Source organism: Dromiciops gliroides, chromosome 1 (assembly GCF_019393635.1).
Source record: "Dromiciops gliroides isolate mDroGli1 chromosome 1, mDroGli1.pri, whole genome shotgun sequence".
Lineage (NCBI taxonomy): Eukaryota > Metazoa > Chordata > Mammalia > Microbiotheria > Microbiotheriidae > Dromiciops > Dromiciops gliroides.
Window position 1 is genome coordinate 696,931,813 of NC_057861.1, and position 26,734 is coordinate 696,958,546.

At 46.0% G+C, this 26,734-nt stretch overlaps 1 protein-coding gene across 3 annotated transcripts in view; it reads left to right on the forward strand.

The window, feature by feature from the left end:
- The window catches only part of PHF2 (PHD finger protein 2), a 198,822-nt gene extending 172,367 nt beyond the window's left edge, over positions 1–26,455 (forward strand). For 2 of the 3 annotated variants that reach the window (XM_043975714.1, XM_043975715.1), the window contains 7 exons: positions 219–292; positions 2,252–2,409; positions 11,763–12,040; positions 17,330–17,425; positions 17,988–18,097; positions 19,543–19,804; positions 24,132–26,455. In XM_043975714.1, the coding sequence (XP_043831649.1) occupies positions 219–292; positions 2,252–2,409; positions 11,763–12,040; positions 17,330–17,425; positions 17,988–18,097; positions 19,543–19,804; positions 24,132–24,220 (1,067 nt within the window). In that variant the 3' untranslated portion in view covers positions 24,221–26,455. The other variant, XM_043975716.1, reaches the window with a different exon arrangement.
- Positions 26,456–26,734: the final 279 nt, after the last annotated feature.

Genomic DNA, 26,734 nt, shown 5'->3' on the forward strand with positions numbered 1-26,734 from the left:
AAGTCATGGTCTCTCTGTGATCAGTTATGGCATTGATCTTAAACTCCTTGGTTAAAGAATTCCTCAAGCTAGCATGAGGAAACATTTCCAGCAAGCAGCCTGTGTTTGACTTGCCTTGCAGACCCCATCAAGAAGTCCATGTCATTGACCAAATATGTGAAATGTGCCCTTTTTTTCAAGAAAATCCAATCATTCCAATTTAATTTTTTTTCTTTTAGTTTTATCAGATAAGAAGGAAACCATCCAGCACACACCTGTGAAGAAGCCAAAGGTTGAATCAGTATTATACAAGGTGAGTTGTATTTCTTCAAATATTTGTTATCTGTTCTGTGACACGTTCATTGACATGTCTGTGTTTTGACTAAGGTCATGAGCCAAATAATGTTGAGGTGAGCTCTACCATTTTGTCACAAAACCAGAACACTAGTGACAGACAGTTCTTCCTAGAAAGAATGGCCACTGTTGGTAGGGCCTTAGCACTATTTTTTCCAGTGACACCCCCCCCCCCCTTTTTTTTTTGCTAGCTTTATCTATACCACTTCTCCTAACCTTCCTAATATCTTTAGGAAGACAGAAGATTGAGGGGAAAGATACAATCTGTGACTAAGGAACAGAACAAAGCCTTTTTTTCATCACAAACAGAACAAGTTGACCCAACCAGCCACTGACAACCTGAAAAACAAGTAAATATTGGTTGGGTTTTTAACCCCTATCTTAAACTTTGCCTTAGCCTGCTGAAGCTGTTACTTCACAAGCACACACACATTGGGCTTTGGGTAGAGATGGTGACCAGCATCAGTACTGCTCTACTACTTGCAATATCAGGCATTCGTGTATGGGCATGACAAAGAACTATATAGTCCTTTGTCCAGGCACCTAGGTGATGAATTCTTTTGAATACCATCTACTAAGTCAGGGAGGAATTTCAGTCTATATTCATTGATAGAAATTAAAGATTGTGGGTGTATTAAAATATTGCCCAGGACACATTGCTTCCAATTCCTATTGGACCATTGACTTGAGTGGGAGTGCCATGTTTTCTAGGCAGCTAGGTGGTGCAGTAGATAGAGTGCTGGACCTGGCCACAGGAAGACCCACATTCAAATCCTCTTCGACACTTAACTGGCTCCTGGGCAAGTCAATTAACTGCTGTCTGCCTCAGTTTCTTTGTGAAAGATGAAGCTAATAATAACACCTACATTGCAAGGTGGTGGTGGTGGTTGTTATTAGGGGGTGGTGTAAATAAAATGATACTGTTTGTAATATTTGCAAAGTGTTTTGCAAGGCTTAATGTGCTGTATACATGCTAGCTATTACGTAAATGTTAGCTGTTAATCTCTCTGTTCTCTATAGCCACGACTATAGCCAATAGTCATTGGCTTGTATCGAATATTTATTAAACATTATGCCACTGATTGCACTTCATATGTAGCTGACCCCTCCCAAAAAGAATGGTATCATTTGCCACCATCTGGAAAGGGAGACTACTTTCTCTGCCCATTGCGCCCCTCCAGCCTTTTTGCCCATGTGGACAGTTTTCTTTTGCCGCATTACTAGGTCAGGCGACTGCTCCCCAATGTCCAGTCAGTTCTGCTCTGAAATGGGAATGAAGACAGGGCTTGCTGGGTGGGCAGCTAGTTGCTCTCTGTGGTAGTTTGTGCCGGCCATCGTTGCTAGCAGAATGGGGAGCAAAGAGCTGTTAATGTACAGAAGACCCTGGAATTTTGAGCTGGGAGAAATCGCTTGGTTCAAGCCTTTCACATGTAAAAGTAGGTTCTCCCCTTTCAATCTAGGGATATTGAGTCTTCCTCCCTTCTCTCCCCTTCTGACAGTGCTCACCCAAGGACAGTCCCCTTCTAACCTAGGTAAGACTCCTGAGAAGAAGAGAAAAGGCTTTTTGGATTGGGTTTGGAGGGCTCTGGTCCTTTCTCAAAGCTGAGATGGAAGGAGAGGGGGCCTTGCTAGGGCTCAGGCGCTGTGACAGTATGCCTTCCGAGCCTACCTCTAACCCGGCTTGCCCATGCACGAGTGGGCCCCAGGCACCCAGGCACCCATGTTTGACTCTGACCATACGCATTATTTTCAGAGCTCACTTCAGGCTGCAACAGCTAAAGTTTCTTTAATTGGCCATTGGGGGAAAAAAACCGCTCCTCCCTTATAACAACCCATCTCCCACCAGACAGCTGCTGCTGAGCGTCACAGATCTTTGATTGGCTTTGAGTCACCTGTGGTTTTTTCCCTGTCTCCACAGAGTGATGATTCGTCAGATGAGGATTCTCTCCATATTGATACAGAAGCCAAGCCGGGACGCAATTCCAAAGTAAAGAAAGAAAGTGGGAGCTCAGCAGGAATTCTGGATCTTTTGCAGGCCAGCAAAGAAGTTGGAGGATTAGAGTATAACACCAACAGGTAGGCTCCCCTCCTGCCTGAATCCTTGCCTGGGATGCTGGAAAAACCCAGTGTTGTCAGTGTGTGGAGCTAAATAAAACATGCCTGCAATTGGGCAAGCCCTGGACAGTGGGAGGTATCAGGTTCTGGGGGATGATGACAAAGTGGGTCCAGATTTTCATACCAGGGTAATACATGATGGGATACCTCACTTTTAAAAAAATGTATTTATAATTTTTTATTTTTACATGATATTTATTTTCTTTTTTGTTTTTTTTTGTTTTTTTTTCGGTGAGGCAATTGGGGTTAAGTGACTTGCCTAGGGTCACACAGCTAGTAAATGTTACGTGTCTGAGGCCAGATTTGAACTCAGGTCCTCCTGGCTCCAGGGCAGGTGCTCTATCTACTGCGCCACCTAGCTGCCCCACATGATCTTTATTTTCAAATGTATCCTTCCTCCCACTCCCCTACACAGAGCCATCCCTCATAACAAAGAATAAAAAAGAAAGACTACCAAAAAAAAAGGTTCTTCAGCAAAACTGAACAACCCATCAGCTGAGTCTGACAGCATCTTTGATGCTCTACCCTGATAGTCCACAGCCTCTGCAAAGAAGGGAGGAGCATGCATTTTCTCATCTTTGCTTTGGGGCAGAGAGTTTTCATTGTGATTACAAGCATTCGGTAGAGGTTTCTTTTTTTGTCCTTTGCTGTGTTGTCATTGTATGTATTGTTTCCTTGATTCTGCTTGCTCCTTAGAAGTCTTACTTCTCTGGCTTCTGCATAGTCACTACTTTTGTGTGTGCACTATGTCTTTACCTGCATGTACCACAGTTTGCTTAGCCATTCCTAAGCAATGGCCACCAACTCTGTTTCTAGTTCTTTACTACTACCAAAAGTGAAATGCTTTACTTCCAGAGAGATTTGGGCAGTTAGCCATGCCTTGAGTGCTCCTTTAGGAAATAGCCAAGGAGAGGAGAGTGAAAGTTTGATACGGGTCCCTGATTCCTAGGGCACTGTTGGTACATCACCATCCCCAAACAGAGAAGCAGAAAAAGGGTTGGAGGTGTGAGCGTTGTCTCAGGTCCCAAGAAGATACAGGGTTGGGGGAGAATTGAAGTAGATAGGTAGTTGTTTTGAAAATCCTTGGGGTGAGAATGTCTAATATGTATACGTTGGGAAGGGGAGATCTTGCCTGTGCCAAGATGGCATTGCTATCAGAGGTTATGGTGGCCCAAGTTGTTGTTGTTGTTTTTTAAGTGAGGCAATTGGGGTTAAGTGACTTGCCCAGGGTCACACAGCTAGTAAGTGTATTGTGTCTGAGGCTGGATTTGAACTCATGTACTCCTGACTCCAGGGCCGGTGCTCTATCCACTGCGCCACCTAGCTGCCCCCCAAGTTGGGTTTTTAAAGGTGTAGATGGCCAGGTCCTTGCATAATTTAAGAACTTACACTATTATACTTGGAATGGAAGCAGCCACCAAAAGCGTTTAAGCGTCAGTCAACCCTCGTCAGGTCCCTAACAGTCTTCTCACTTTAGGACATCAGTCAGAGCACTCCAACCAAAGACAGGAAGGGAACAAAAAAGATCCCACTCTGTGCCCCAACATGCCAGTAGGTCGCCTCCTTGGAGTTCGGTGGGCATCCTACCTCCAGAGCAGATGCCAAGGGGCAGCTAGGTGGTGCAGTGGACAAAAAAAATAAAATAAAAATAGGGGCAGCTAGGTGGCGCAGTGGATAGAGCACCGGCCCTGGAGTCAGGAGGACCTGAGTTCAAATCTGGCCTCAGACACGTAACACTTACTAGCTGTGTGACCCTGGGCAAGTCACTTAACCCCAATTGCCTCACTAAAAAAACAAAAAACAAAGAGCAGATGCCAATTCCTGACCCTGAGGGGGGCTTGGGGAGGAAGGTCTGCATACTCTGAAGTCAAATTCACGAGGAAGGTGGGCATAGAAAGTCTGGCAGCACCTTATAGAATCAGAGACCTGGCTGTATTGAATAGGCAGCGAGGGAGAGACTGCCTATTGTAGTACAGAAGGGCATGGTGATGTTTGGAGACATCTGGACCACTCTGGTTATGGTGGCCTCTGGCCTGCCCTTGAGTGATAAAAGAGCATCAGAGCTTGGGGAGACCTTAGATCTCATCCACTTTAACCCCCTCGTTTTATAGATGAAGAAGTGGCTTGTCCAAGGCCAAGTGGGTCATTAGCAGGGCTAGGGTTTGAACCCAAGACCCTTCAATCCAAGTTCAGTACTCTTTGTAGTAAGTCATGCTGTCTCACAGCAGTATGTCATTTACCCAGAATCCAATCAGCAGAAAACTTGTATAGCCGGAGACTTTTTTGGGAAATCATTACAATGACCATCAAACACGGCCCCATCTCTAAGCACCTTCTAAATCTCCCAAGAAACATTCAGTCCCCTCTAGGACGCTGTAAGTGCCCAGTGAACTTGATTATGTTTTGAGTATTTTCCTTGAGTGAATAGGGGTCTTCAGTGTGTGGCTCCTGGTACCTTTCTATTTTGGATTAACCAGAACACTCTTCTGCTTCGACTACACTGGAGATAAGTAGGAGCTGGTCTTTCATGTGAGCGTCAGGCCCTGAGGTCATAGAATTGGCTGTTTAGAGTCAGAAGTGACCTTAGAGCTTATCCCTTCCCATCTTCTCATTTTACAGATGCTGAAATTGAGGCCCAAAACATATAGAGAAGGATGGAAGGCTGACGTTCATTTCCATCCTGTGAAAGTCAGGGCAGGAGGGGCATTTCCTTAAGTACCCTGCTTTCATATCATTCAGATTCTTGACCCCTGGAAAAGTCACTGGGGTACAGTTGGAAGAGTGGGTGGCCCAGCTTATATGAAATCTGGTTAAGCCTTTTGCCCCCGGTGGGTCGAGGGCTGTGGGCACTTGTAACTCAGAAATGAATAAGACCCGAGCTTTTATGCAAAGGCACCAGGGACTCGAAGGCTTTGCCTCCCCGTTTTGTCCAATCCCTGTCTCAGCCTGCTGAGCCTCTGTGGTTTCTGAAATCAAAGTTGAAGCATCAGTAATAGTGTGGTCTGAAATCCAGCCCTGCGTGCGGTTGGTAGTTCAGCAGGAATCGGTCGTATCAGTCCTTGTTCTTAAATAAACACTGGGGTTCTGGTGGTGTGGGTTAAGGTCTTGATTGGAAATAGCTCTTGCTAAATCAAATGACTGTATTTTATTTCATAAATTACTATTTTGTATGCAGTATTCTCTTTGCAGACAGCCAGGACATGCTTTATTCTAATGGGAGAGAAATAGGACACGGGATCTTTATGGGGTTTTGGACGACAGATGTGGGGAAGGTTTTCTGCTAGGTATCCTGCATTTCCCTTTTTGTTTTGTTTGCTTAACAAAAAACCCACAAAGTGAATAAACTTGAAATCTTTATCTTGGACATTACACATGTCATTACATGGTAATGCTCTGTAGTTATGTTTATGGTGAATTGGAGTTTTGCAATCGTAGCTTGGAGTCATAAAATATCAAAGCTCTACTGAACGTTAGAACATAAAATGTTAAGAGTTGGGAGGGCCTAGACTGCCGGAGCTAGAAAGGCCGTACAACATGGAAAGTTAAAAGTTAGGACCTGAGAACATGGAAAATCGGGAGTTGGGAGGGACCTTAGAAAGACTGGCTCAGAACACGGAATTGTCAAGTTGGGAACGGGGATCACAAAGCATGGATTGTTAGAACTGAAAGATCACAGAACATGGAAGTGCTGAAGCTGGAAGGGAGTCTTCCAAAGCTATTGATAATGACTTCAACCCTCTCATTTTTTCAGAGGCTCAAACTGAGTCCCAGAGAGGAGAGAAGCTGAGGTTTCACACACCTCAGCTGGGTAGTGATGTAGGGGTTTGTCTCTCTGGCTCCCGATCTCCTGTGTTCTTCCCCAGACCACGCTATTCCCTTGTGAAAGCTCCCTCCCCCGACCACTGTCCACAGTGGTTTCACTTTCCTTGGACCCGGGGCACAGTGCAGGCTCTCTGGGCACCAAGACATCCCTTGTCAGCCCTCTTGGCTTATGGATTTTTCATTGGCTGAACTTCTCCATTAAATGGTTGTGTACTTTCCAGATCATCCCTCCCCGTAGGTGCCAACAGTCCTCGTGGCTCTGTGTCTTTTGGGTGCTGAAGATGCAGATGGCTACCACCCAGCCAATAGCGTGTCCGAGAGCTAAAGCCCTCACCAGTCCTGGGAACCTGGCTTCTCAGAAACTCACACGAGCCCCCTAAATAGCGAGAGTGCCTAACTGAGGGTGGTGGTGCTTCCCTCTCCTCCTCCTGCTGAGGTCTCTCACGTATCTGAGGGTCTCTACAAAGCCAGACAGGAGTGGCTCGGAAGTGTTGGGGGCAAGGGAGCGCAGCTGATTCGGCTGTTTCCATTGGAGCTGAGGGGCAGAGCCTGGGAGGTCCTCTTTGGAGCCGACACACTGGAGTTAATAAAAAAGGTCTTGTTCACAGTCTTAACCAAGAGAAAGTAAAGACACAGGCAGAAAAGGAAAGAAGCCATTTACGGACCCTGTAATAAGTCGCAGCAGCTTTCAAACGCCTAATGATGGTTTCCTGTTTCACGTTTTATATTATGTACATTTGGGAGGATGGGGCCAGAAATGGAGGGAGGCTGATCTGCAGATAAATACCCTAATGAGAAACACTTTGCATTCTATCTCTTTAAAATGGTTTTACACACATGCATGCACATGGATGGACACACACACACACACACACACACACACACACACTCTCACGCTCACAATGCTCTGCTCTCTCTCTTGCTGTGGTTTGACTTAGGTTTGATCAGCTCCTATCCCTTTATTTGCTGGGGCCTGGTTTGCCCTAGGCAGTTCCTCTCCTAATGCTGCTATTTGGTGTGTAGGGTCAGTTTTTGATGGTCCATTTCCACTGTTTTGAGGATTCACTGTTTGGGAAAAGAATTGAAGAAAATGGGGGAAAATATGTTAATTTCTTCTCGATGATTTGCTCTGTGTTTATCACTCAGGGGGAAATAAGTTAAGGATTTTGGTATGATAATTGGAGGATTAAAGTATTATTTTCCTCACTAAGCGTCTGTGTCCTGCTCATTGATTCACCAGCTGCTAGCACGGATTGGTTTTTATCCTCAAATGTACATGTGCCTTTGACTGATGTCTATACCATATGCTCATGGTGAAAATTTTTTACCACCATTGGATGCTGAACAATTAATTCAATAGTGGCTAGAGTTGGTATTGGGCAGTGGTATGGGGGTTCTGTTAGTGAACAAGACTGGAAAATGCACCACACAATCAGCCCTCTTAAAGTAGTTATTGTTAATGGGCATCAGTTGAGGAAACTAAAATCCACAAATAGTCCCTTACTATGAATTTAGCAAAGACTTTTCATCTTCTCCCTTGTTCAGGGGCTGCTAATGCAGCCCAGGCTAGATGGGATTGAGCCTCCATGGAAGTATTGTGGAGTAGAGGCGAAACTCATTAAGCAGAAAGAAGAGAACAAAAGAAGTGGAGTTTTTTTCATGATTCTGTTTCAATCTGTAATAAAGTGCTGACTATGTTCAAGCCATTGTGGAGATACAAGTACAAAAATCAAGCAATCCGTGTCCTCAGGGGGCATCCTTTCTAGGGGGGAGGGGGATGCAGCAGATACACAGGGAAGAATAGTAATATGTTAGCATGGGGGCCATATTCAGTTACATTAAGAGCTTTCAGATGAATGCAGGAATAGCAATGTTCTGTTTGGCCTAAGTAGGCAGAACTGGGAGCAAGGGGTGTACGTTTCACAGGGAGTTTTCCTTCCTTCTAGAGCTGTTGAGAGGTAGGAGTGTTTCAGGCCCAGGCTAGGTGACCACTTAGCAGGGATGTTATAAAAGGTATGGACTGAGCAAAAGCATATCGACAGTCTTTCTCATTCTTCTCCTCACTGTACTGGCTGCTAGAATGTGTTAGCTTAGTGATCTCTAGGGTCTCTGTAAGTTCTAAGGGGTCTTAAACTAGGACCCAAGTTGGAGTCCTGACTCTTCTTTAAAAAAAAAAAAATTAATTAATTAATTGGTTTTTTGGGTGAGGCAATTGGGGTTAAGTGACTTGCCCAGGGTCACATAGCTAGTAAGTGTTAAGTGTCTGAGGCTGGATTTGAACTCAGGTACTCCTGAATCCAGGGCCAGTGCTTTATCCACTGTGCCATCTAGCTGCCCCAAATATTTCTTCCTTCCTTCCTTCCTTCCTTCCTTCCTTCCTTCCTTCCTTCCTTCCTTCCTTCCTTCCTTCCTTCCTTCCTTCCTTCCTTCCTTCCTTCCTTCCTTCCTTCCTTCCTTCCTTTTTGCGGGGCAATTGGGGTTAAGTGACTTGCCCAGGGTCACACAGCTAGTAAGTGTCGGAGTTGAACTCAGGTCCTCCTGAATCCATATCCACTGCGTCACCTAGCTGCCCCCCCCTCCCCGACTCTTCTTGCTACCCATGACTATGGGCAAGTGACCTTGAAGACTCAGTTTCCTTCTCTGCAAAATGGAGACAATAATAACATTTTCACTATGTTGCACAGATCAGATCCTTTAGATGACAGGATTGAAAAACTGTAGAGTGCAGAACTGGAAGATGCCATAGGGTAACCCCCCTGCTCCCAACCTCCCTCATTTTACAGATGAGGAAAGGGAAGTCCACAGAGATTGAGTATCTTGCCAGATACTAAGAAGCAGGAATGACTCAAAGCAAGGCCTTCCGAAGCCTTCTGCTCTTCTTACCTGAAGGCGGCAAGAGAATGAACAGGATGACATCTCTGCTGGCTCCAGTGACTGACTTTATGAGCTTTCATGGGAAAGAGTCTGGTTCTGCTTGGTCTGCAAGGGCAGAACTAGGTGAGCATTGTAGAGGCACCGTGGTAGGGTTGAGATCAAGCATTTCTACCTTTACAAATGGGAAGTTATGGCATGAATGTCATTTATTAAGTTGTTTGTGAAACTTGTACAGTTTGGAGAGGCCTCTTGTCAATCTGGCTTGGCGCCAAGAACAGAGGAGTGGGGAGCCCAAGGGTTGGCAGTGGTAGGGCCGGACGTTTCCTGACTTGAGGCATGAGAGACCGCTCATAGCTGGGGTTGGGGGGGGGTGGCAAGAGGAGTATTTATGCAGGAGGTGGCATGGCACCAGCTTGCTGAGCCCTTGCAGGAGGTAGAATGGAGGAGGAAGTGCATTCTAGGCAGGCAGGATGGTTTGTGTGACCATCCAGTAATCCACAAAATGGGTGATTGGTCTTGGCATAGTGGAGATTTGACTGTATTCACTATCACTGTTACTTAGTCAAGGGGAACAAATCACTTTGCTTATAACTTCAGGTGAGATGCTGGAGGACCAAGTTTTAGGGAATCAGAAAGTAGCTCCCTGGGCAGGGTTTGCATTCAGGTGGCATTGTAAAAAGAGGACTTTATCAAGCTTTTATTGTCTAGCTCCATAGTGGGGACAAGAAAAGGGGGCAGAGACCAGCATAGGGTACTGTCCGTGAGGAGCCCCATCACCTGCATCTTCCCAGGGCTGGCCTCTCAGGAGCAGACTTGGGAGGCCAGCTAAATCTGAGTTTCTTCCTGTTCCTATAGGCTAAGTCTGGGACAGCTCAAATGCTGTCTCTTCATTAGGAAAGGGTGAGGGAAAGATTCCAAAAGCTTAGTTCTTTGGGAGAGGAAGTCTTTCTAATCAAAAAGGCAGTTCTTGAAAGCCGGGTTGATTCAGGGCCCTGACTCAGGCTCCACCAGGGGAGACAAGTGAGTAAGACCTCCGACCTCAAGGGGCTCAGTTCCTTAAATCTTGTCTTGAGTTATTGGCATTATGACATCCACAAAACTCTGGAACGCCTAGAGAAATCTGCTTCCTCCTGAGGACCCCCAAGAACACTGTGTCTGGGAGCTGCTCTGTGGGCAAGGGGACTCTCTCTCTGTGAGCTTACAGAGCTGCAGCTGCCGGCTTGTCCTTCCACCATCTGCTTTGACATAGATACCCCCCACTTCCCTCCCCCCACACCCCCACCCCACAGGGGCAGCTGCCTCTAGAAGGGTTTCCCAAAGCTGTGATGAAGGCTGCTCTCCAGAGGGGTTGAAGGAGGTGATGGATTGTATGTTCCTCAGATGTAAGTGGGAACATTGGCCCGGGTTTTCCTGGGGAGGGGGGGGGGAGCAAGGAATTCCAATGGCTTTGGGTAGGGCAGAGGGACTGGGCTTCCCAGAGAACAGACTACAGATCTGCTTGGGCCCAAGAGGGTAATAAACTTCAATTGCCTCCTCCTCTCTTCCTCCCTTCAGCCAAGCCAGAAGTATAAGACCGTATTTGTAAAGTTCCTGACACACAGTAGGCGCTTTACACATCACTTATTCTGTTCCCCTTACCTATGGTAAGTGTTTAGGTCCTAGGAATCTTTTCATTAGGGTTGAGCAAGAGGACACCATGAGTAGTACACCTCGTTCACTCTCCCCCTGTCTCCCTGTGTGCTTTATTCTCTGTGTGAGCCAGTGTCTGTCTGTCTGTCTTACTCTCCTTGTATTGCTCTAAGTGGAAGTGAGATTAGCTGTGTTCTTCTGGGCCACGGAGGGCAGAACCAGGAGTCGTGGGCAGAAATTGAAGATGGGCCCATTTAAGTTTTATGTCAAGAAAAACTTGCTAACCAACAGAGCCATCCAGAATGGAATGGATGCTCTCAGTGGGGAGGGGGTGGCTCCTCACCGGAGAGCTTCAAGTGGGGACCGGAGGACTGTCTGTCATCTTGATTAGGTAGTGGTTTGATTAGGTGGTCTTGTATTGTTTTCAACTCAGATCCCACGTGTCTCTGTCTCTGTCTCTGTCTCCCCATATCTCTGTTTCCTTTTCTATTTGTCTCTCTAAGGCTCCTTCTCCCCGTGTGCCTGCCTCTGTCTCTGTGTGTTTCTCTGTGTCTCTGTCTCTTCTTCGCTCCTCCATTCCCTCTTAGTTGCCAACCCTGCTGGGCTCCAGGCTGTCCCTTTGTGAGTCCTAGCACTCTTTGCCTTCACAGAAGTTTGGGGGTGGCTTTTACTTGGCTGTGTGGCCTCCTGAGCCTTGGGGGGAGGGTATGATGTCATGAGAGGTAGGGGAAGGGATTAATCATGAAACTAAAGCATTCGAAGCTTTCTAATCTGGAGCAGGGAGCCCTTGATTTCATAATTGCGAGCCACTGATTTCACGTATGGTACAACAACCTTGTCACGAGGAATCCAAACCCTAGGCCTTCCCCTGTCTGCCTGCCGCCCGCCAGCCGCCAACCCGCCTGGGCTACCCGAGGGGCTATTTATTTTTGCAATATTATTTTTGCAATTAGCTGAGAGTGCCTTATCTCTTCCTGTGCCCCCCTCAGTCAGCCACCTGCCTCCCCCAGCACACAGGAAGCTATTCAGGGAATGTTGTCCATGGCAAACCTCCAGTCTTCGGACTCCTGCCTGCAGACGTCGTGGGGCACCAGCCAAGCAAAGAGCAATTCCATCTCGGCCCAGAACTCGAAGAAGAATGGGGGAGGGGGCAACAAGAGTGCCGGCAAGCGGCTCTTAAAGAAAAGCACAAAGAATAGCATTGACATTGAAGACTATGAGGAGGATCAGGACCACCTAGATGCCTGCTTCAAGGACTCAGATTATGGTGAGTAGCTGCTCTTCTCCCATCTCCCCCTGCTCCCCGAGCCTGCCTTTTATTTACTTCCTGGCTTGAGGGGGTGAGGGTCAGAGCCTTGGATTTGGAGCACCCCTAGGGCCTGCTCCTCCTCCCTGGGCTCAGAGCTAAGAGGGTGGAGGAACAGGCGCCCAAACTGAAGCCCCCACCAAGACTCTCTTCACTAGGCAGTGCAGTGACTTACTCTCCCAAGGAAATGTCCGTTTTTATGTGCATTCTCTTGGGGAAGGATTCTGATTCTGGGCTTGTCCCGCTTGTTTCTCTGGGGTATTTTGTGCTTCAGGGAGAGTAGTTACTGGCCCCCTGACAGGGCCAGGTGGAGCTCATGAGCTCTCTTCTTCCCTAAATTGATCTGCTTGTCTGCTTCATTAACGATCCAGCAGGGTCCTTCGATGACTAGGGTGCATTGGGTCAAGAGGCCTGGATTCTAGTCTTGCCTCTGTTAACCCCTGTGTGACTTAGGCACTTCACTTCCCTGGGCCTCAGTGGCCTCTTCTGTAAAATGGTGGTGGTGGGTGGGTGGAATGGTCAGAGTAATTGGCTTCTTTCAATTCTAAATCTGTAATCTTCTCTTTTAGGATCCCTAGTTTAGAGAAGTCTAGGATCTTCCTCTGGAAGTGACCCACGAAATCAGATTCAGAGCTGGAAGGGATAAGGAAACTGAGGCACAGGAAGGTTAGATGAATTTCCCAGGGTCACATCAACAGTAAGGAGCAGAGTCAGGGTTTGAACTCAGGCCCTTCTGATTCCAAGTCCAGGGGCCTTTCCTCCCTCTCCTCCTCTTGTAGATGAGAGAGTGGACTGGGATGATCTCTGGAGTTCCTTCTGCCTCTGAATTCCTGGGATTCTTCTGGCCAGCTCAGAAAAGGCCATTCTGAGACATGGTGTCATCTCGGAATCACATTTCTCTATCCCCTTTAAGTTTTATTACAGTGTTTTCCCTACAATGAGCCTGTGAGGTGTTAGGATGATCATTTATTACTTTGTCTAGATTGGTGTAGGGGACTCCCAGCAAGGAAACTCCATTTTCCAAAGCAGATCACTACCTGCCCTATAACAGAATCTTGGACAGTTGCCTGGGGCACTGAGCCATGACATCATTTATCTGGGGGTCACACTGCCAGAGTGTACCAGAGGTGACACCTGCACCCAGGTCTTCGAGTCTCTATTTATGTAGCCCTTTAAGGTTTACAGAACACTTTACATGGATTATCTCACTTGATCCTCAACAACCCAGTGAAGCAGATGCTATTCTTATTTGCCCTTAATTGAGGAGGGAACGAAGGCACCAAAAAGTTAAGTGACCTAAGGGTCACACAGCTACAAAGTGTCTGTGGCAGGATTTCTTTTTTTGTTTTTGTTTTTTTGTTTTGTTTTGCGGGAAATTGAGGGTTAAGTGACTTGCTCAGGGTCACACAGCTAGTAAGTGTCAAGTGCCTGAGGTCAGATTTGAACTCAGGTCCTCCTGAATCCAGGGCTGATGCCTATCCATTGTGCCCCCTAGCTGCCCCCTTGTGGCAGGATTTCTACCTGAGTCTTCCTTACTGAAAGTCCAGGATTCTTATCTACTGTACCACCTTTATTGCCCCCCATTATTATATATTAATACCATATTCAATGTAGATATTATAATTAACTAAAGAGAACTGTCACAGGTGGTTTGAAACTATAACTTCTGTGTTATTGTCGTTGTTTTTGATTTTCTTGGCAGCGACACTGGAGTGATTTTGCGATTTCCTTCTGCACTGTGTCCCCATTTTACAGATGAACTGAGGCAAACAGGGGTTAAGTGACTTGCTCAGGGTCATACAACTCTGTCTGAGGCCAGATTTGAATCCAGATCTTCCTGACTCCAGGCCCAGTGCTCCATGTGCTGTACCACCTGGCTGCCCCCCCCTCCATGTTATTATTGCTGTGCTATAACCCACCATAAGCTAGTTGTTAACTTTGAGGGGCTGCGGTGCCCCTCAAGGGTCATCTCATTTTATAAATAGAAAACTGAGTCTCAGAGGGAGGAAGCAGCTTGCTTATTGGGAAGACTGGGCGGGGGGGGGTTCATTCCTGATCAACCAAGCATCAAGCATTTATTAGTCAGTCAGTAAACATTAAGTACCCACTTTGTGCCAAGTGTTGTGCTAAACTCCAAGAGTACAAGAAAGGCAAAAGGTGGTTCTTCTTCTTAAATGAGCTCAGAGTCTCTTGGGGGAGACCACATGCAAACAACTACGTACCGACAGTCACTCTCTGTGATGAAATGTTTTCCTCTGTGGGCCTGGATTTGACAAAGAGCATTTCTGAGTTAGTGAAAACATTAACGACCATGCTCTGCCTGTGGATTTTTGCCTTATCAGTGGAGCCTGTGGGACCTGAGCCACTGCTAAAGAGAGCTCAGAACTCCCCAATGACTCTCTTTATACCCCTATCAAAGACCTCCTCCTTTCTTACCCCTGCCCCCCAGGCAGTCCCCATTAAGCACCTGAGGGCCCCTTCAAACAGGATAAAAACCGATCAGGCTCCTAAGTGGAGTAAGGAGAGCCCATGTGGGGCATTCACCTTCTGCTCCCAAGTGCTGTATACATTCCTGAGCCGTGTAATAAAAACCCCACGTCCCAGATTGTGGCTGCCGGCTACCCGTGCCTGAAACACATCGTGACTGTCTGGAGTTAATATCTGATTTCACTGCTTGCTACGTAGAAATACATTAATGTGAAAATTGGAATCCTCTGAAGGTTAATGCAAACAAGACTTATTTCCATTTTAGAAACTCTGTATATTCCAAAGATGACTTTTTGGAGAGTTTGTGGAGACTAGGCAATTATAGCACCTGTAGGCCCATCAGACCAGCTAATGACATTAGAACTCTTCTGAAAGCATTACACAGTGAGCAGCTCTGCAGATGACACTTTGGAAATGGATCAGGGTGGGCGTTAGTTGAAGAAATTCATGTTAATGCCACATTTAGACCACTGATTTGAATGGTCTTCGTTTCTTATGTCCAGGCTTGGTTAACAAAAGCTGGATTTATTGCTCAGGTGGTCAGCAGATTTGGGTTCGGTGGCTGAATTATACAGTTGCTCTAGGACCATACATTGGTTTGACAGACACTGAAAAAAAAATGAATTGCCCATTTTTCAAGATGTATCAAGTAGACCCAGGCTAGGACCTCTGAAAAAGACAAGAGAACTTGGGTTTCCATTGGACCCTGAGTGGAGGGGGTGAGCCCACAGCTTCCACTGCCCACCGTGTAGTTTCCTGAAAACACAGGCATCTCTCCTAGCTCTGTGCCCCTGGGCTCTGAGAGAACTGTGAGATTTCAGAGTTGGAAGAGCCTTTATTGGCCATCACATCCAACCTGGCTTGAAAAGTGTCTGCTACAGCACACCTGAAAAGTGGCCACACTTGCCACCTTCCAGGTCATCAAAGCTATTTCCTTGACATGCGTTTATTAAGCCCTAATGATGTTCCAGGCTTCCAAGAATGGCAAACACAGAAAAGAGCACCTGCCTTCAGGGAGGCAGCCATGATGACTTATGGCCTAGAAAGAGAATGGGGATTTGGGTGAAATAAAGGATAGAAACAGGAGTTAGGCACCCTAGATTCTAGTCAAAGGCCTGGCACAAACCATCTATGTGGCCTTAGACAAATTGCTCAGATTCTATGCCTTTGTTTCCTTATGCATTAATAGACTTGTGACCTAGGGGTCATCCTGGACTCCTCACTATCTGTCACCCGCCTCATATCCAAGCTACTGTTGTTGCTAAGACCTTTGCAGCATCTCTTGAATATGCTCCCTTCTCTCCCGTGACACTGCCACGTCTCTGATGCAGGCCCTCATCATCTTGCACCTGGACTACTGCAATAGCCATTGGGTCTGCCTGCCTTAAGTCTCTCCCCACTCCAATCCATCCTCCATTCAGCCACTAAAAGCATTTTCTTAAAACACACAAGTCTAATCTTCTCACGCCGCTACTTAGTAAACTCCCGTGGCTTTCTGTTGCCTCCAGGATCAAATAAATACAAAGTGCTCTGTTTGACATTTAAAGTCCTTCATAACCCAGCCCCCTCTCCCCTTTCCAGTCTTCTTACATGGTGCTCCCTGATGGTACTATTCAGTCCAGTGATGCTGGCCTAGCTGGTTCACAAACAAGACTTTCCTTCTTTTGGCACTGGGCATTTTCGTGCCTGGAATGTGAATTCCCAGCTGAAATCCCATCTTTTTTTTTTTTTTTTCTGTGGGGCAATGAGGGTTAAATGACTTGCCCAGGGTCACACAGCTAGTAAATGTCAAGTGTCTGAGGCCAGATTTGAACTCAGGTTCTCCTGAGGGCCGGTGCTTTATCCACTGCGCCACCTAGCTGCCCCTGAAATTCCATCTTCTACAGGAAGTCTTTCCTAACCCTTCTTAATTCTAGTGCCTTCCTTTGAAAATGATTTCCCATTTTCCCCGCATAGCTAGTTTGTACATATGTGTTTGCTTGTTGTCTTCCCTGTTAGATTGTGAGCTCCTTGAGAGCAGGGACTGTCCTTTGCCTCTTAGCACAGTGCCCAGCACATAATTGGTGCTTAATACATATTTACTGATGACAGAAATAAGGATAATATTACCTTCTCTAGATGGCTTAAAGGTGGAGGTGGGGGTGGGGGTGGGGAAGTCAGGAGCAATTGAAACAATAGTTGTGCCCAGGCTTTAGAAATGTACAAGTACTAAAGGAATTTAAGGAACTTTTCATTTTAAGAACCACCTTCCTCCTCTGCAGTCAGTGGAACCTCCTCAATGAACATGTTCTCATAGCCCCCTCTTTAGTGGAAGTGTAGCTATTGGGGGTATAAGGACAATCGGCAGTAAAGGTCGGGGGGTGGTTACCAGGCATTTCTGAGAAATCAGTGCCAATGCTGAGAACTCAGTACATTACCCCATGTGGAATTGGGAAAGAAATGGCTTTAGGAAAGGACAGATAAACATGCACATTGTGGGAATATGCAAATCGGGATGGTGTAAATAAATGACTTATATCGCTGTAATATGCTGCTGGGAACGTAATTCGTATTTATAGGATGCTGTATGGTTGCTTGCAATGACTCTGAGAAGATTGGACCTGCATTCCCACGTTCCCCAGGGAGGAAACTGGCCCTGAGCACAAGCCCTTGGATATAGAGAGAGGTGCTTTCCAGCCAGCCCTGGGAGGTCTAGGCCTTGCTCCTGGCAGGGAAGGATGCACAGGTTTTCAGGGAGGTTGTGTTTCTTTTCCCTTTGTTTAGTCTATCCCTCCCTGGAGTCAGATGAAGATAATCCAATATTCAAGTCTCGATCGAAAAAGAGAAAAAGCTCAGACGATGCTCCATACAGCCCGACAGGTAACTGGACATCTGGCCTCCTGAGGGATGAGATCTGGGATGTTTGGTGCATTTGTGTTTTGTTTTTTTCTTTCCCTTCACCCCATGTTCTTCCTTGCCTCGCTACTCTTCCCAGAGTTCATTTGGAATAGTTTTACTTGACTGGTCTTTCTGACAGGGACTGGGATGGAAATTCAACTTTAACCAGGGCTCTTAGCCTATGTGGCAGCCTCGGCTTTGTCCTGTGTAGTGGCCGTGTGACCTTTCATGTGCTGTCTTTATAGTCAAGTGTTGAGCTAAGAATGGGGGAGCTCAGGTGAGGACAAAGGCAGATATCCTTTTAGTGTAGCCGAGGGAGACCACTGAGGCTGAGGCATGAACAAGGATTTGAAGGCCAGGAGCTTCCCTATCCATTAGTTTTATGGCTACAGAGCTGCATTGTTTTCCCATCATGCATGTAAAAAAGCATTTGGTCACAGGGATGCAGAATTACAGAGGGAATTGGGGATTTCCTGTGATATGCTCATCAGTTTGGCTCAACCCAGTGAGTAGCTGAGACACTGACAAATTCTTTTCTCTTTAGCAAGGGTTGGGCCTTCAGTGCCTCGGCAAGATAGACCCGTTCGAGAAGGGACGAGAGTGGCTTCTATTGAGACGGGGTTGGCAGCGGCTGCAGCCAAACTCTCCCAACAGGTGAGATAACTGTGTTGATGTCCTGCCTGAGCTCATTCTGAAATAGGGGTGTGTGGGGGGTAGGGGATGATATGACTTGGCACTCATGAAGGGTTTGGCTATTCCTCCTCTCCCTCCTCCCACCACTATGATATAGATGTGCCACCAGAGATGGCTGAAGCCCATTGACTATTCAGTGCAGACCATTGAATATTCAGTGTGTGGCTTCACCACAAGCTTCCATAGCTCATCCTGATGTTAGGAAGTGACAAGTAAGAGGCTTTCTGACATGAGGACTTGCTGTCAAAACATCAGCATGTTTGGGGAATATTAACTACCGTGCATGAAAGATGGAGCAGCTCCTTAGACTCTCAGTTGCAAACAAATGTATCATCTCTCATAAGGAAACACTCAGATAGCATTACTCAGGTCTTCTTTAGTGGCCACTGGTAATGTCTTGTTTTACATTTTGAGAGATTGAACTTGGGCTATGTCCAATGAGGAGCTAGCCTTGTGGCTCCCTCAGTCACTGCATGAACTCAGTTGGCATCCTGTTACTGTCAGTTCCTGGTGGATTTGGGGATTCAGAGAATGACCAAAAAACCCACTCTACACACTCACACTCTTTGACCAGGGTGTGACCCATCCTTCTGCACCCCGAGATGGGCAATGGTTTTCCATTAGTCATCTCAACAAGAAAAGAGACAGTACAGAGAAAGAGCTGTTGAACTCTGCTCATGAATACCCCTGAGGTCTTCCCGGAGCCATTGGTCTTCTTGACTTGAGATGAAGCGCAACCACTGAAGGCTGGAGAGCCTAAATTTTAAGAAGGGATTTTTGAAGTAGGGAAAAAAAAGCCACGTGCTAGCTTTAGAATTTGAGGCCCTAGGTTTGAAATCTGACTCTGCTATTTGTTATTTTATGTGAACATGCTCAAGCTTTGTGATGGGAGATTAGCTGGAATGGGACTATTCAGTATTTCCCCCAAAGATGAAGTCTCCCCTTGCCTTAAAGACTAACAAGATAGAAATGCTTGGCTTCTTCAGAGCTGGGGAAGGCGGTAGAACAGGACTTCTTCCTATTTTGAATTCCTTGATCTTCCCATCACTCAGTGACTCAGGCCATTCCCACCATTCATTTGCAGCGTCACCTTCACCAATGTCTAAGCTTCAGTTTCAACAACATTTTAAAATAACGACACCCTGTGTCCCAAGGCTGGAACCACAGATAATTGTCCCATCATTGCTAAGTAGAGTGGTCTCTCTACTGAGTCCCAGGGGTCCCTTCCTAGTGCTTTTGGTCATATTCCCCATCAACAAGCCACCCTCATCATGACAGATTTGGCTGTACCATGTTACACATCATTGAGTGTGTGTGTATGTGTGTGTGTTGGGGGGGGGGTGCTGGGATTTTTTTATTATGGGACTGGGGGAGTGTGTTCCAATAACCACATGCTTTCTTCAAAGGAGGAGCAAAAAGGCAGGAAGAAGAAAAATACCAAAAAGAAATTGTCACCGAACAACACTAATAAGGTCTCCCAGGAAAGCAGCTCGCCTGAACCCAAGGTGGAGTCCCATAGCAGCAGCCTCACCGACCATGAGTATACAGCCGGAGCCAGCAGTTTTGGAGGGACTCAGGTCACTCGGGGTTCCCAGCCCATGGCGCCTGGAGTCTTCCTCACCCAGAGGAGGCCGTCCTCGTCATCCCAGAATAATGCAGCTGCCAAAGGTAGGGTCTCTCCTGGGCTGCTGCTCCCTTGAAGGGGTTCTTTCTCTGTGTCTGTCTACCCAGCCAGCAGAATAGGGCTCAGTGTTCTCCTAGGGGTGATGGGGAGCTTGGTGCTGGAGTCGGGACTCTCCTCCTCAAGGCAGGCCATTTCTCTTGTGAGAGCCCAGGGCAGACAGTTTCCTGAGGTGGTCCATTCTATCCTACAGTGCCCAAAGTAAGCCTCTGCTCCACCAGCTGAGCTTTGTCTACCTAGCCGCCACAATAGGGCTGTATATAGTAGAGGAAGGAGCAGCTCGACCACAGTCCTGGGGTTTTCCATTGTCTTCAGCAAAGTTGCCGCTCTGGCTTTAGATCCTGAGGGGACTGAATGGCACACACCCACTGGGCAAGAGAAGAGGGAGAAGGAGAGAACGGAGCCAAGACCCTTCAGGCTTTGTCTTCTCAGCCTGTGGTGTGGGAAGAGAAGCTCTTGGTTTCTACCTCATGGCAAGAGCTCCCATCTGATCTCACCACCGCTGGTCTTTAACTCAGCTTCCTGCTTGTGACTCTTTTCTTTCCCCTGTCACCCTCCCCACTTAGGAGTTGATATTTTTATTTGTTTAGTATTGAATGATTTCATATTGTCAGGGGTTTTCTACTTAACCTGGAGTTGGAATTTCCATGTCCATTCATTTGTTCAATAAATACATTTATTCTTTAAATGCCTAACATGCAAGACATTGTGCTGGATGCTAGAGGAGCTATATGGGAATAGGGTATGATCCTCACCCTTAAGGAATTTATATTCTGGTGGGGTGGGGGGTAAGATAAGTAAACAACTAAGGTGAGTAGGATGAGGGATGTACAAGCTGACTGTTTCCAGCTCCTAGTAGCTAATAGCTAGCATTTACATAGTGCTGTAAGGTTTGCAAAGTGCTTTGCATATATTGCCTTATTGGTCCTCAAAACAACTTTGTGAGGTGGGTTCAGTTATTACTCCCATTTTACAGATGAGGAAACTGAGGCTGAGATAAATGACATCACTTTGTCTAGGGTTTAAGGTGGGATTTTAAACTAAGTGCCATGAGAGCAGAGACTATGTCTCATCCAAAAGTATCCCCCTGATGCTGAGCAAATACTCTGCATACAGTAGATGTGTAATAAATGCTTATTGGGTTGAATGTTTCCCAGATGCTGCCAGGGCCCTGGGGTTAAAAATTGGGAGCTTATTGTTTTCACCTTCATCTGAATGAAGTCTCTCATGTGGGATATTTGGGAACATTTTTATTTGTAGCCCAAAATAGAGCATTTAGACCCTAGAATTATTAAACACCATGTATCAAAGTAGCAAAGAGCTCAGTGTCTCAGGCTTCTGACCAGCATAGTCCTTGTCCTCCAACCATTTGATGCCGGTTTTACCCAGGACCTTTATAAGGGAAAAACTTCAATTCTGAGACTAGAGATTAGGAAAGGTGAGGAAAAAGAGGTGGCATACTGAGAAAATTAGAGGAGAGGTGAGGAGGCTCAGCTTTGGGTAACTTAGGATGTTCTTAGGAGAAAGAGGCAAATGATAATAAAGATAGCTCATGATGGGGATTTAATTTTTTAAAATGCCCCTACCTTTAGCTTCAAGCCGTTTGGGGTTCAGTACATATCTGACCCAGTCTCCTTCACCTTCTCACCTTGAGTGAGGGTATGGGACTGGATGATATTGAAGGCTGCTTTCAGCCCTGATATTCTGTGGCTTTATATTAAAAAAAAAGAAGTTGTATTGATATCCTTTGCTTTTACATCAGTCATTTTTGTATATATTACATCCCATAAACTTGCAGATAAATAAATCTTTCCTACCTGCAAAAAAAAAAGATAGAAAAAAGAAAGAAGAAAAAATAAAAATTAATTCAAAACAACCAGTACAGTGCCCCAGTGTCTCTCTAGCACAGCACCTGGCACATAGTAGATACTTAATAAATGTTTATTGAGTGACTATCTCTGAGAAGATAGGTGACATTCTGCCCTCACAGTCTCCCATCTTGCTGCATTGGCTTTGTTTCTATCTCCAGATTGGAACAAGGCTCACTGAATGTGCCACAGCTATCTTTGCCCCCCCCAAAGAAAAGGGGGGTGCAGTTAGGTCTGCAAGCCTGCAATGGCAGGAAAACAGGTATTTTGGAAATATTTTCAGCCCGGATGCTTAAAGCATAATGGGTTTGCCCAAGAGCCAGCCCTGAGTGGGCCTATTTGGAAACAAGGCTGGATCTATTTTTTTTTTTTTTTTGGCTGGGTAATGAGGGTTAAGTGTCTGAGGTCAGATTTGAACTCAGGTCCTCCTGAATCCAGGGCCAGCACTTTATCCATTGTGCCACCTAGCTGCCCCAGGATCCACTTGTAAAAAAAAGAAAAGGGACAGGGCCCAAGAGACATTTGAACTAGTGGACCTGGGTACGGAGGAAGTGCCTGCTCTTGACTACTCTGTCCTGCAAAGTCAAGACAGGCAGTGAGTGCCCTCTCACTTTTCAGGCTGTGGGATTGTTTACTATCAGTTCACTTGGCAAACCACAGCCTAAACAAATACCACCTGCAGCTTTCTCTAGCTTTGTGTCAGCTGCAGCCTTTTTTGCTTGGTTTGTGGGAAGGAGAGGAAGGGGGAGTGAAGCATGTGGGGCCCAGAGAGCAAAGGGGATTCTTTGTTCTTTTTCAGATGCCTAGGTGGGTAAGTTGTCTTAGTGTGTACAACACACTTTTAAGTTTAATTGCATTATTAAGATCTAGGTGGTGTAATGAATAGAAACCCCAGGCTTGGAGTCAGGAAGATCTGAGTTCAGATGTGGCCTCAGACAGTTACTAAGTCCCTTAACCCCTCTTTGCCTTGGTTCCTCTTCTGTAAAATGGGAACATACTAGAGGAGAAAAGGGCAAACCACCCTTGTATTTTTGCCAAGAAAACCCTATGGATGATCTTCATGGGGTCACCTAGAGTTAGACACGACTGAATAACAACAGTCATCACGTTCTTAAATCTAGACAGACAACAAACAATAAATCAAGCCCTGATGTGTAGCATTTGCCCCATGCTCTCATGGAGAATTTAGCAGCCGGAGGCAACGATATAGTGTTTAGTGTCCTAGATTTTCAGTCCAGCAGGACTTTGAGTGCCTCCTCCTGCAGACACCAGCCCGGTGGCCCCAGCAAATCTTTTGCTGTCTTTCGATTTCAGTTTCCTCATGTATAAAATGAGAGGGTTGGATTTGACCTCTGATGGCTCTTCCATCTCTAAACCTATGATCCTAGATGTCTCCAATCAATTGGCAAACATTTATTAAGCACCTACTGTGTTCAGACCACTAGAATTGGCTTCTGGGGAGTTACACCACTCCCTGAAGGAAGCTAAGACTGCATGAGGCAGAATTAATTTTATTTACCCCCACTTTTATCTCTTTTTGTTTCAAAGGCAGCCTGGCAGTTCCCTTATTCTGAGGAAGTTGATTGTTCAAAAGTCTGCTTATCTATAGGGAGACATCACAGTGCAGTTGAAAGGGGGATGGATTCGGCTTGGGTTCCCATTTATCATCACTGCAATGTTGAGCAAGCCTCTTAAGTTGTCTGGGTCACAGTTTTCTCAGTTTCCAATGTAGATCCATGAACCCCCATTCATTTTCAGCCTTTCCAGCCTGAAGGGGATCTCGTCATCTTTATTCATAGTCCCCTCTGGTACCCTTGACCCTGGCCCTGGGAGCACAGTAGTTGCCCTGCTCTGGGTCTCCTGTGGCTAGCACATATCTCCCTCAAGTCTCTTCTAACTCCCTTCTTCCTACATTGTGATCTTTTTAGTTGCTGTTGCCCCTTACTGGCTAATAAAGGAACTCTTGATCATTGCTAAGGGTATTGACTCTCACCTTGGGCCCTTATCCTGGCAGATCTTGCTTTCGAGCTCTTGTCAACATTATCACCTACTTTGCTTAATTGAAGTCCTTATTTAACATCGACACTATCTCTGTTTACTCTCATTCTAGCCTGTCTATAGTGTTGAGAAATTCCTGAACTGCAGAAGGCCGGTACCCAAATTCAATGACAAAAGCCCATTCCAAAGCTAAATTCACATGAGCTGGGCATCAGTGCCTCTGGACAATGGAGAGTGGGCTGTAAGTGCATTTGAACATCCAGAGTGCCTCTGTCCAGGGTTCCCATGAAGCACCAGGCAGGCCCGGCTCTCTGTGGACCAGTGGAGTTCCATCTCTAACCTCCCTCTTGGAAGGTGGAGAGCCTTCCAGACAGCAACTTGGTTGGCTCCGTGGTCCTGAAGCGTGGGAGAGGCTGACAGTCTTTATTGCATCTTTTTCTTTCCCCAGGAAAACGCACGAAAAAAGGCATGGCGACAGCCAAACAGAGGCTGGGGAAGATTTTGAAAATACACCGGAATGGGAAGCTCCTCCTTTAATATTGGAGAAGCCAGGACTTTTCTCCCCAGCCCAGGACTTCTTCCTGAGCCAACACTAAATCTTCAACTCTTGGAGGACTGCCGTAGTATTGCGCTTCATCCTAGGGAGGACCCCAGTTAACTTTTTGTCACCACTCGAATAGTTGTTTTTAACTTTCAGCAGTCAGAGTGTACAGAGCACTGCTATAAATATTTTTTAATATAGACGTCCGTTCTCAAGTTGCTGAGAGTGACCATTTCGCAAAAAGTTAACCCAAGAATTTGAGGACCATTCCAGTCTTAGGAGAATATCCCTTGAACTTGTTCCCAAGTGCAAGGTTGTTTTGCTTGAAGAGATGCTCGTCAGTCTGGAGCACACTCCCTTTGAAAAAGGAAGTGTGGACCAACGCCAGAGGCATCTGGGGAAGGAACACGGAAAGAGGTCGGAGTTGGTAAAATTCTGGTGCTTGCCAGAGGTTAAAAAAAGAAACAAACAGAAAAAGAGAGAAGGGACGCTCCGTTCTTTTTTTTTTTTCCTCCCCAAGTCATTTTCAGATGCCGAAAGCACTCGACTTGATTTCTGAGTTAAGTTCTTTTCTTCCCTGTTAGGAGGTTGGACGACAGGGGGGAGCGAAGGGTATTGACTGCACGGAAGCACTTGGAATTAGGAGACCCCCCCCTTGGAGTACAGAGCTGTGTCTGTTTACGCACAGGCGTGGGGGACAGGGTCGGGGGCATCGGGGAGACCCCTGGTGCGCTGGTCGTCCTCGGCCCAGCTGTGGCGGCGGCGGCGGGAGGGACGAGACTGGGCTGGGCAAATGATGAAGGGGGTATGTGGGGACGGGGCTGGGAGTCCCCCAGGAGCATAGGTTCTTCGCTAAGGCTCGGTGTTCTGAGCTTGGAAGACAAGCTCCCTAGAAACTGAGGCTACGCAAGGTACAAAGGACAAGCTGGGGAGGAACCCTCGGATGGGGGTGGCTGGTTGTGGGGAGATGGCCCTCCGGCCACTCCCTCCCTACTGGCCCCTCCCTCCTCGCTGCGGAGGTTGTCCATTGCTCCGCTCAAAGCACTTCTTACCAGATACAGCCGGGCTTCAGCTGGGGGAATCTGAGGAGCGCGGGTCTGGTGGCCCGGTTCGGGCCGGTCGGGTCCGGTCCGGTCCGGCCCGACATTGGGCTGATTGACAATTTGACTGGATACTTTTGTCTTTTGAACTCTTAGCGTTTGGTGTAGAGTGCTTTTACCTTCCATTAAGCGGCTTGTCTGCACATAAACACTGAGGGGGGTGGGGTGGAATTTGTTTCTCAGGCAATCCCGTCTTTTAATTTTAGATGTGTTTTCCTAAGGCATATTTTTCATAGAATGTAGCTTGTAAATAGCTTTTTAAAATAACTTCTTTTTATAAGAGTAAAAGTATCTCTAGAAATTCCTTTCTATAGAATACTTCATTAACATTTATACGAGTTTTTTGCCGAGTATGATAAACTGTTATATTTTCGTTTGATTCTTTGAAAAATTTTTCCTTTTTGTTTTAGTTTTTTGTTTTCTTTTTTGTTTTGTTTTGTTTTGTTTTTTCCTTTGGGAATTAGGTATTGCCTGAAAAACAAGTCACGTTGGTGCAGTCTTATACAGAATCAAATAGTACAAAAAGAAATCTATTTAAGACACATTTTGAAGATGACTCTTCAACTTTAATACCAGCTCTTTGTTTTCATTCTTGTATGATGAGGGGAGGGGGGGATACAGTTATTTTACTAGCACCTTGTGAAGTGTTTCTGTGTTTTGTGATGATGTAATTTATTAATGTTTGTAGCTTTTTATATTTGTATATTTCTTATGAGCTTTGTTTATATACCCATTACCTGGATGAAATGTCCATGAGAAAACAGCTACAGGAAACAACTGAGGCCTTATTAACTAACCCACATCCTGTTCAAGTGGGACATGGGCTGGGAAGACTGGGAGGATCGGAGAGTTAGTCTAATGGGGCCCCAGATTTAATCAAAACAGGTGTTTTTAAAGCTTCCTTTGACACTGTTCTTTGTCCGGCATTTATATTAATCTAATCCAGGCATCAAGCTATTTTTTTTTAATTATTTTTTTTCGCAACATGTACATTTCTAACAAAGTTTATTGTGGCTATTACAGTGTTTTATTTACTGATTCATATCAAATGCTCTTGTATCAAGTCCATGGAATCTAAGTAAACTTAGATCAAAGTTTAAAAAAGTAAAATATTTCAGGTTTTGTACAGAACGGTGTTTCTGCAGTTTTCTGCCTTGTTCATCTGGTGGTGATTGAAGAAGTAGCAGTAACAGGAATGGTCATAATATGTGTACTCTTAGCAGTCGGAAACAGACATTGACCTTGTCTTTCAAAGGGTGAAAACTGTTTTTTTTACCCATAATCTCATATTGGAGGTATGTGGGCTCACTCCATCCATAACTGTCACATCCATCTTGAATTAAACAGCCTTCAGGAGAGTGAAGGGAATGGTCACTGTCCCTCCTTAGGCCTCACTTTCCTCCTCTATAA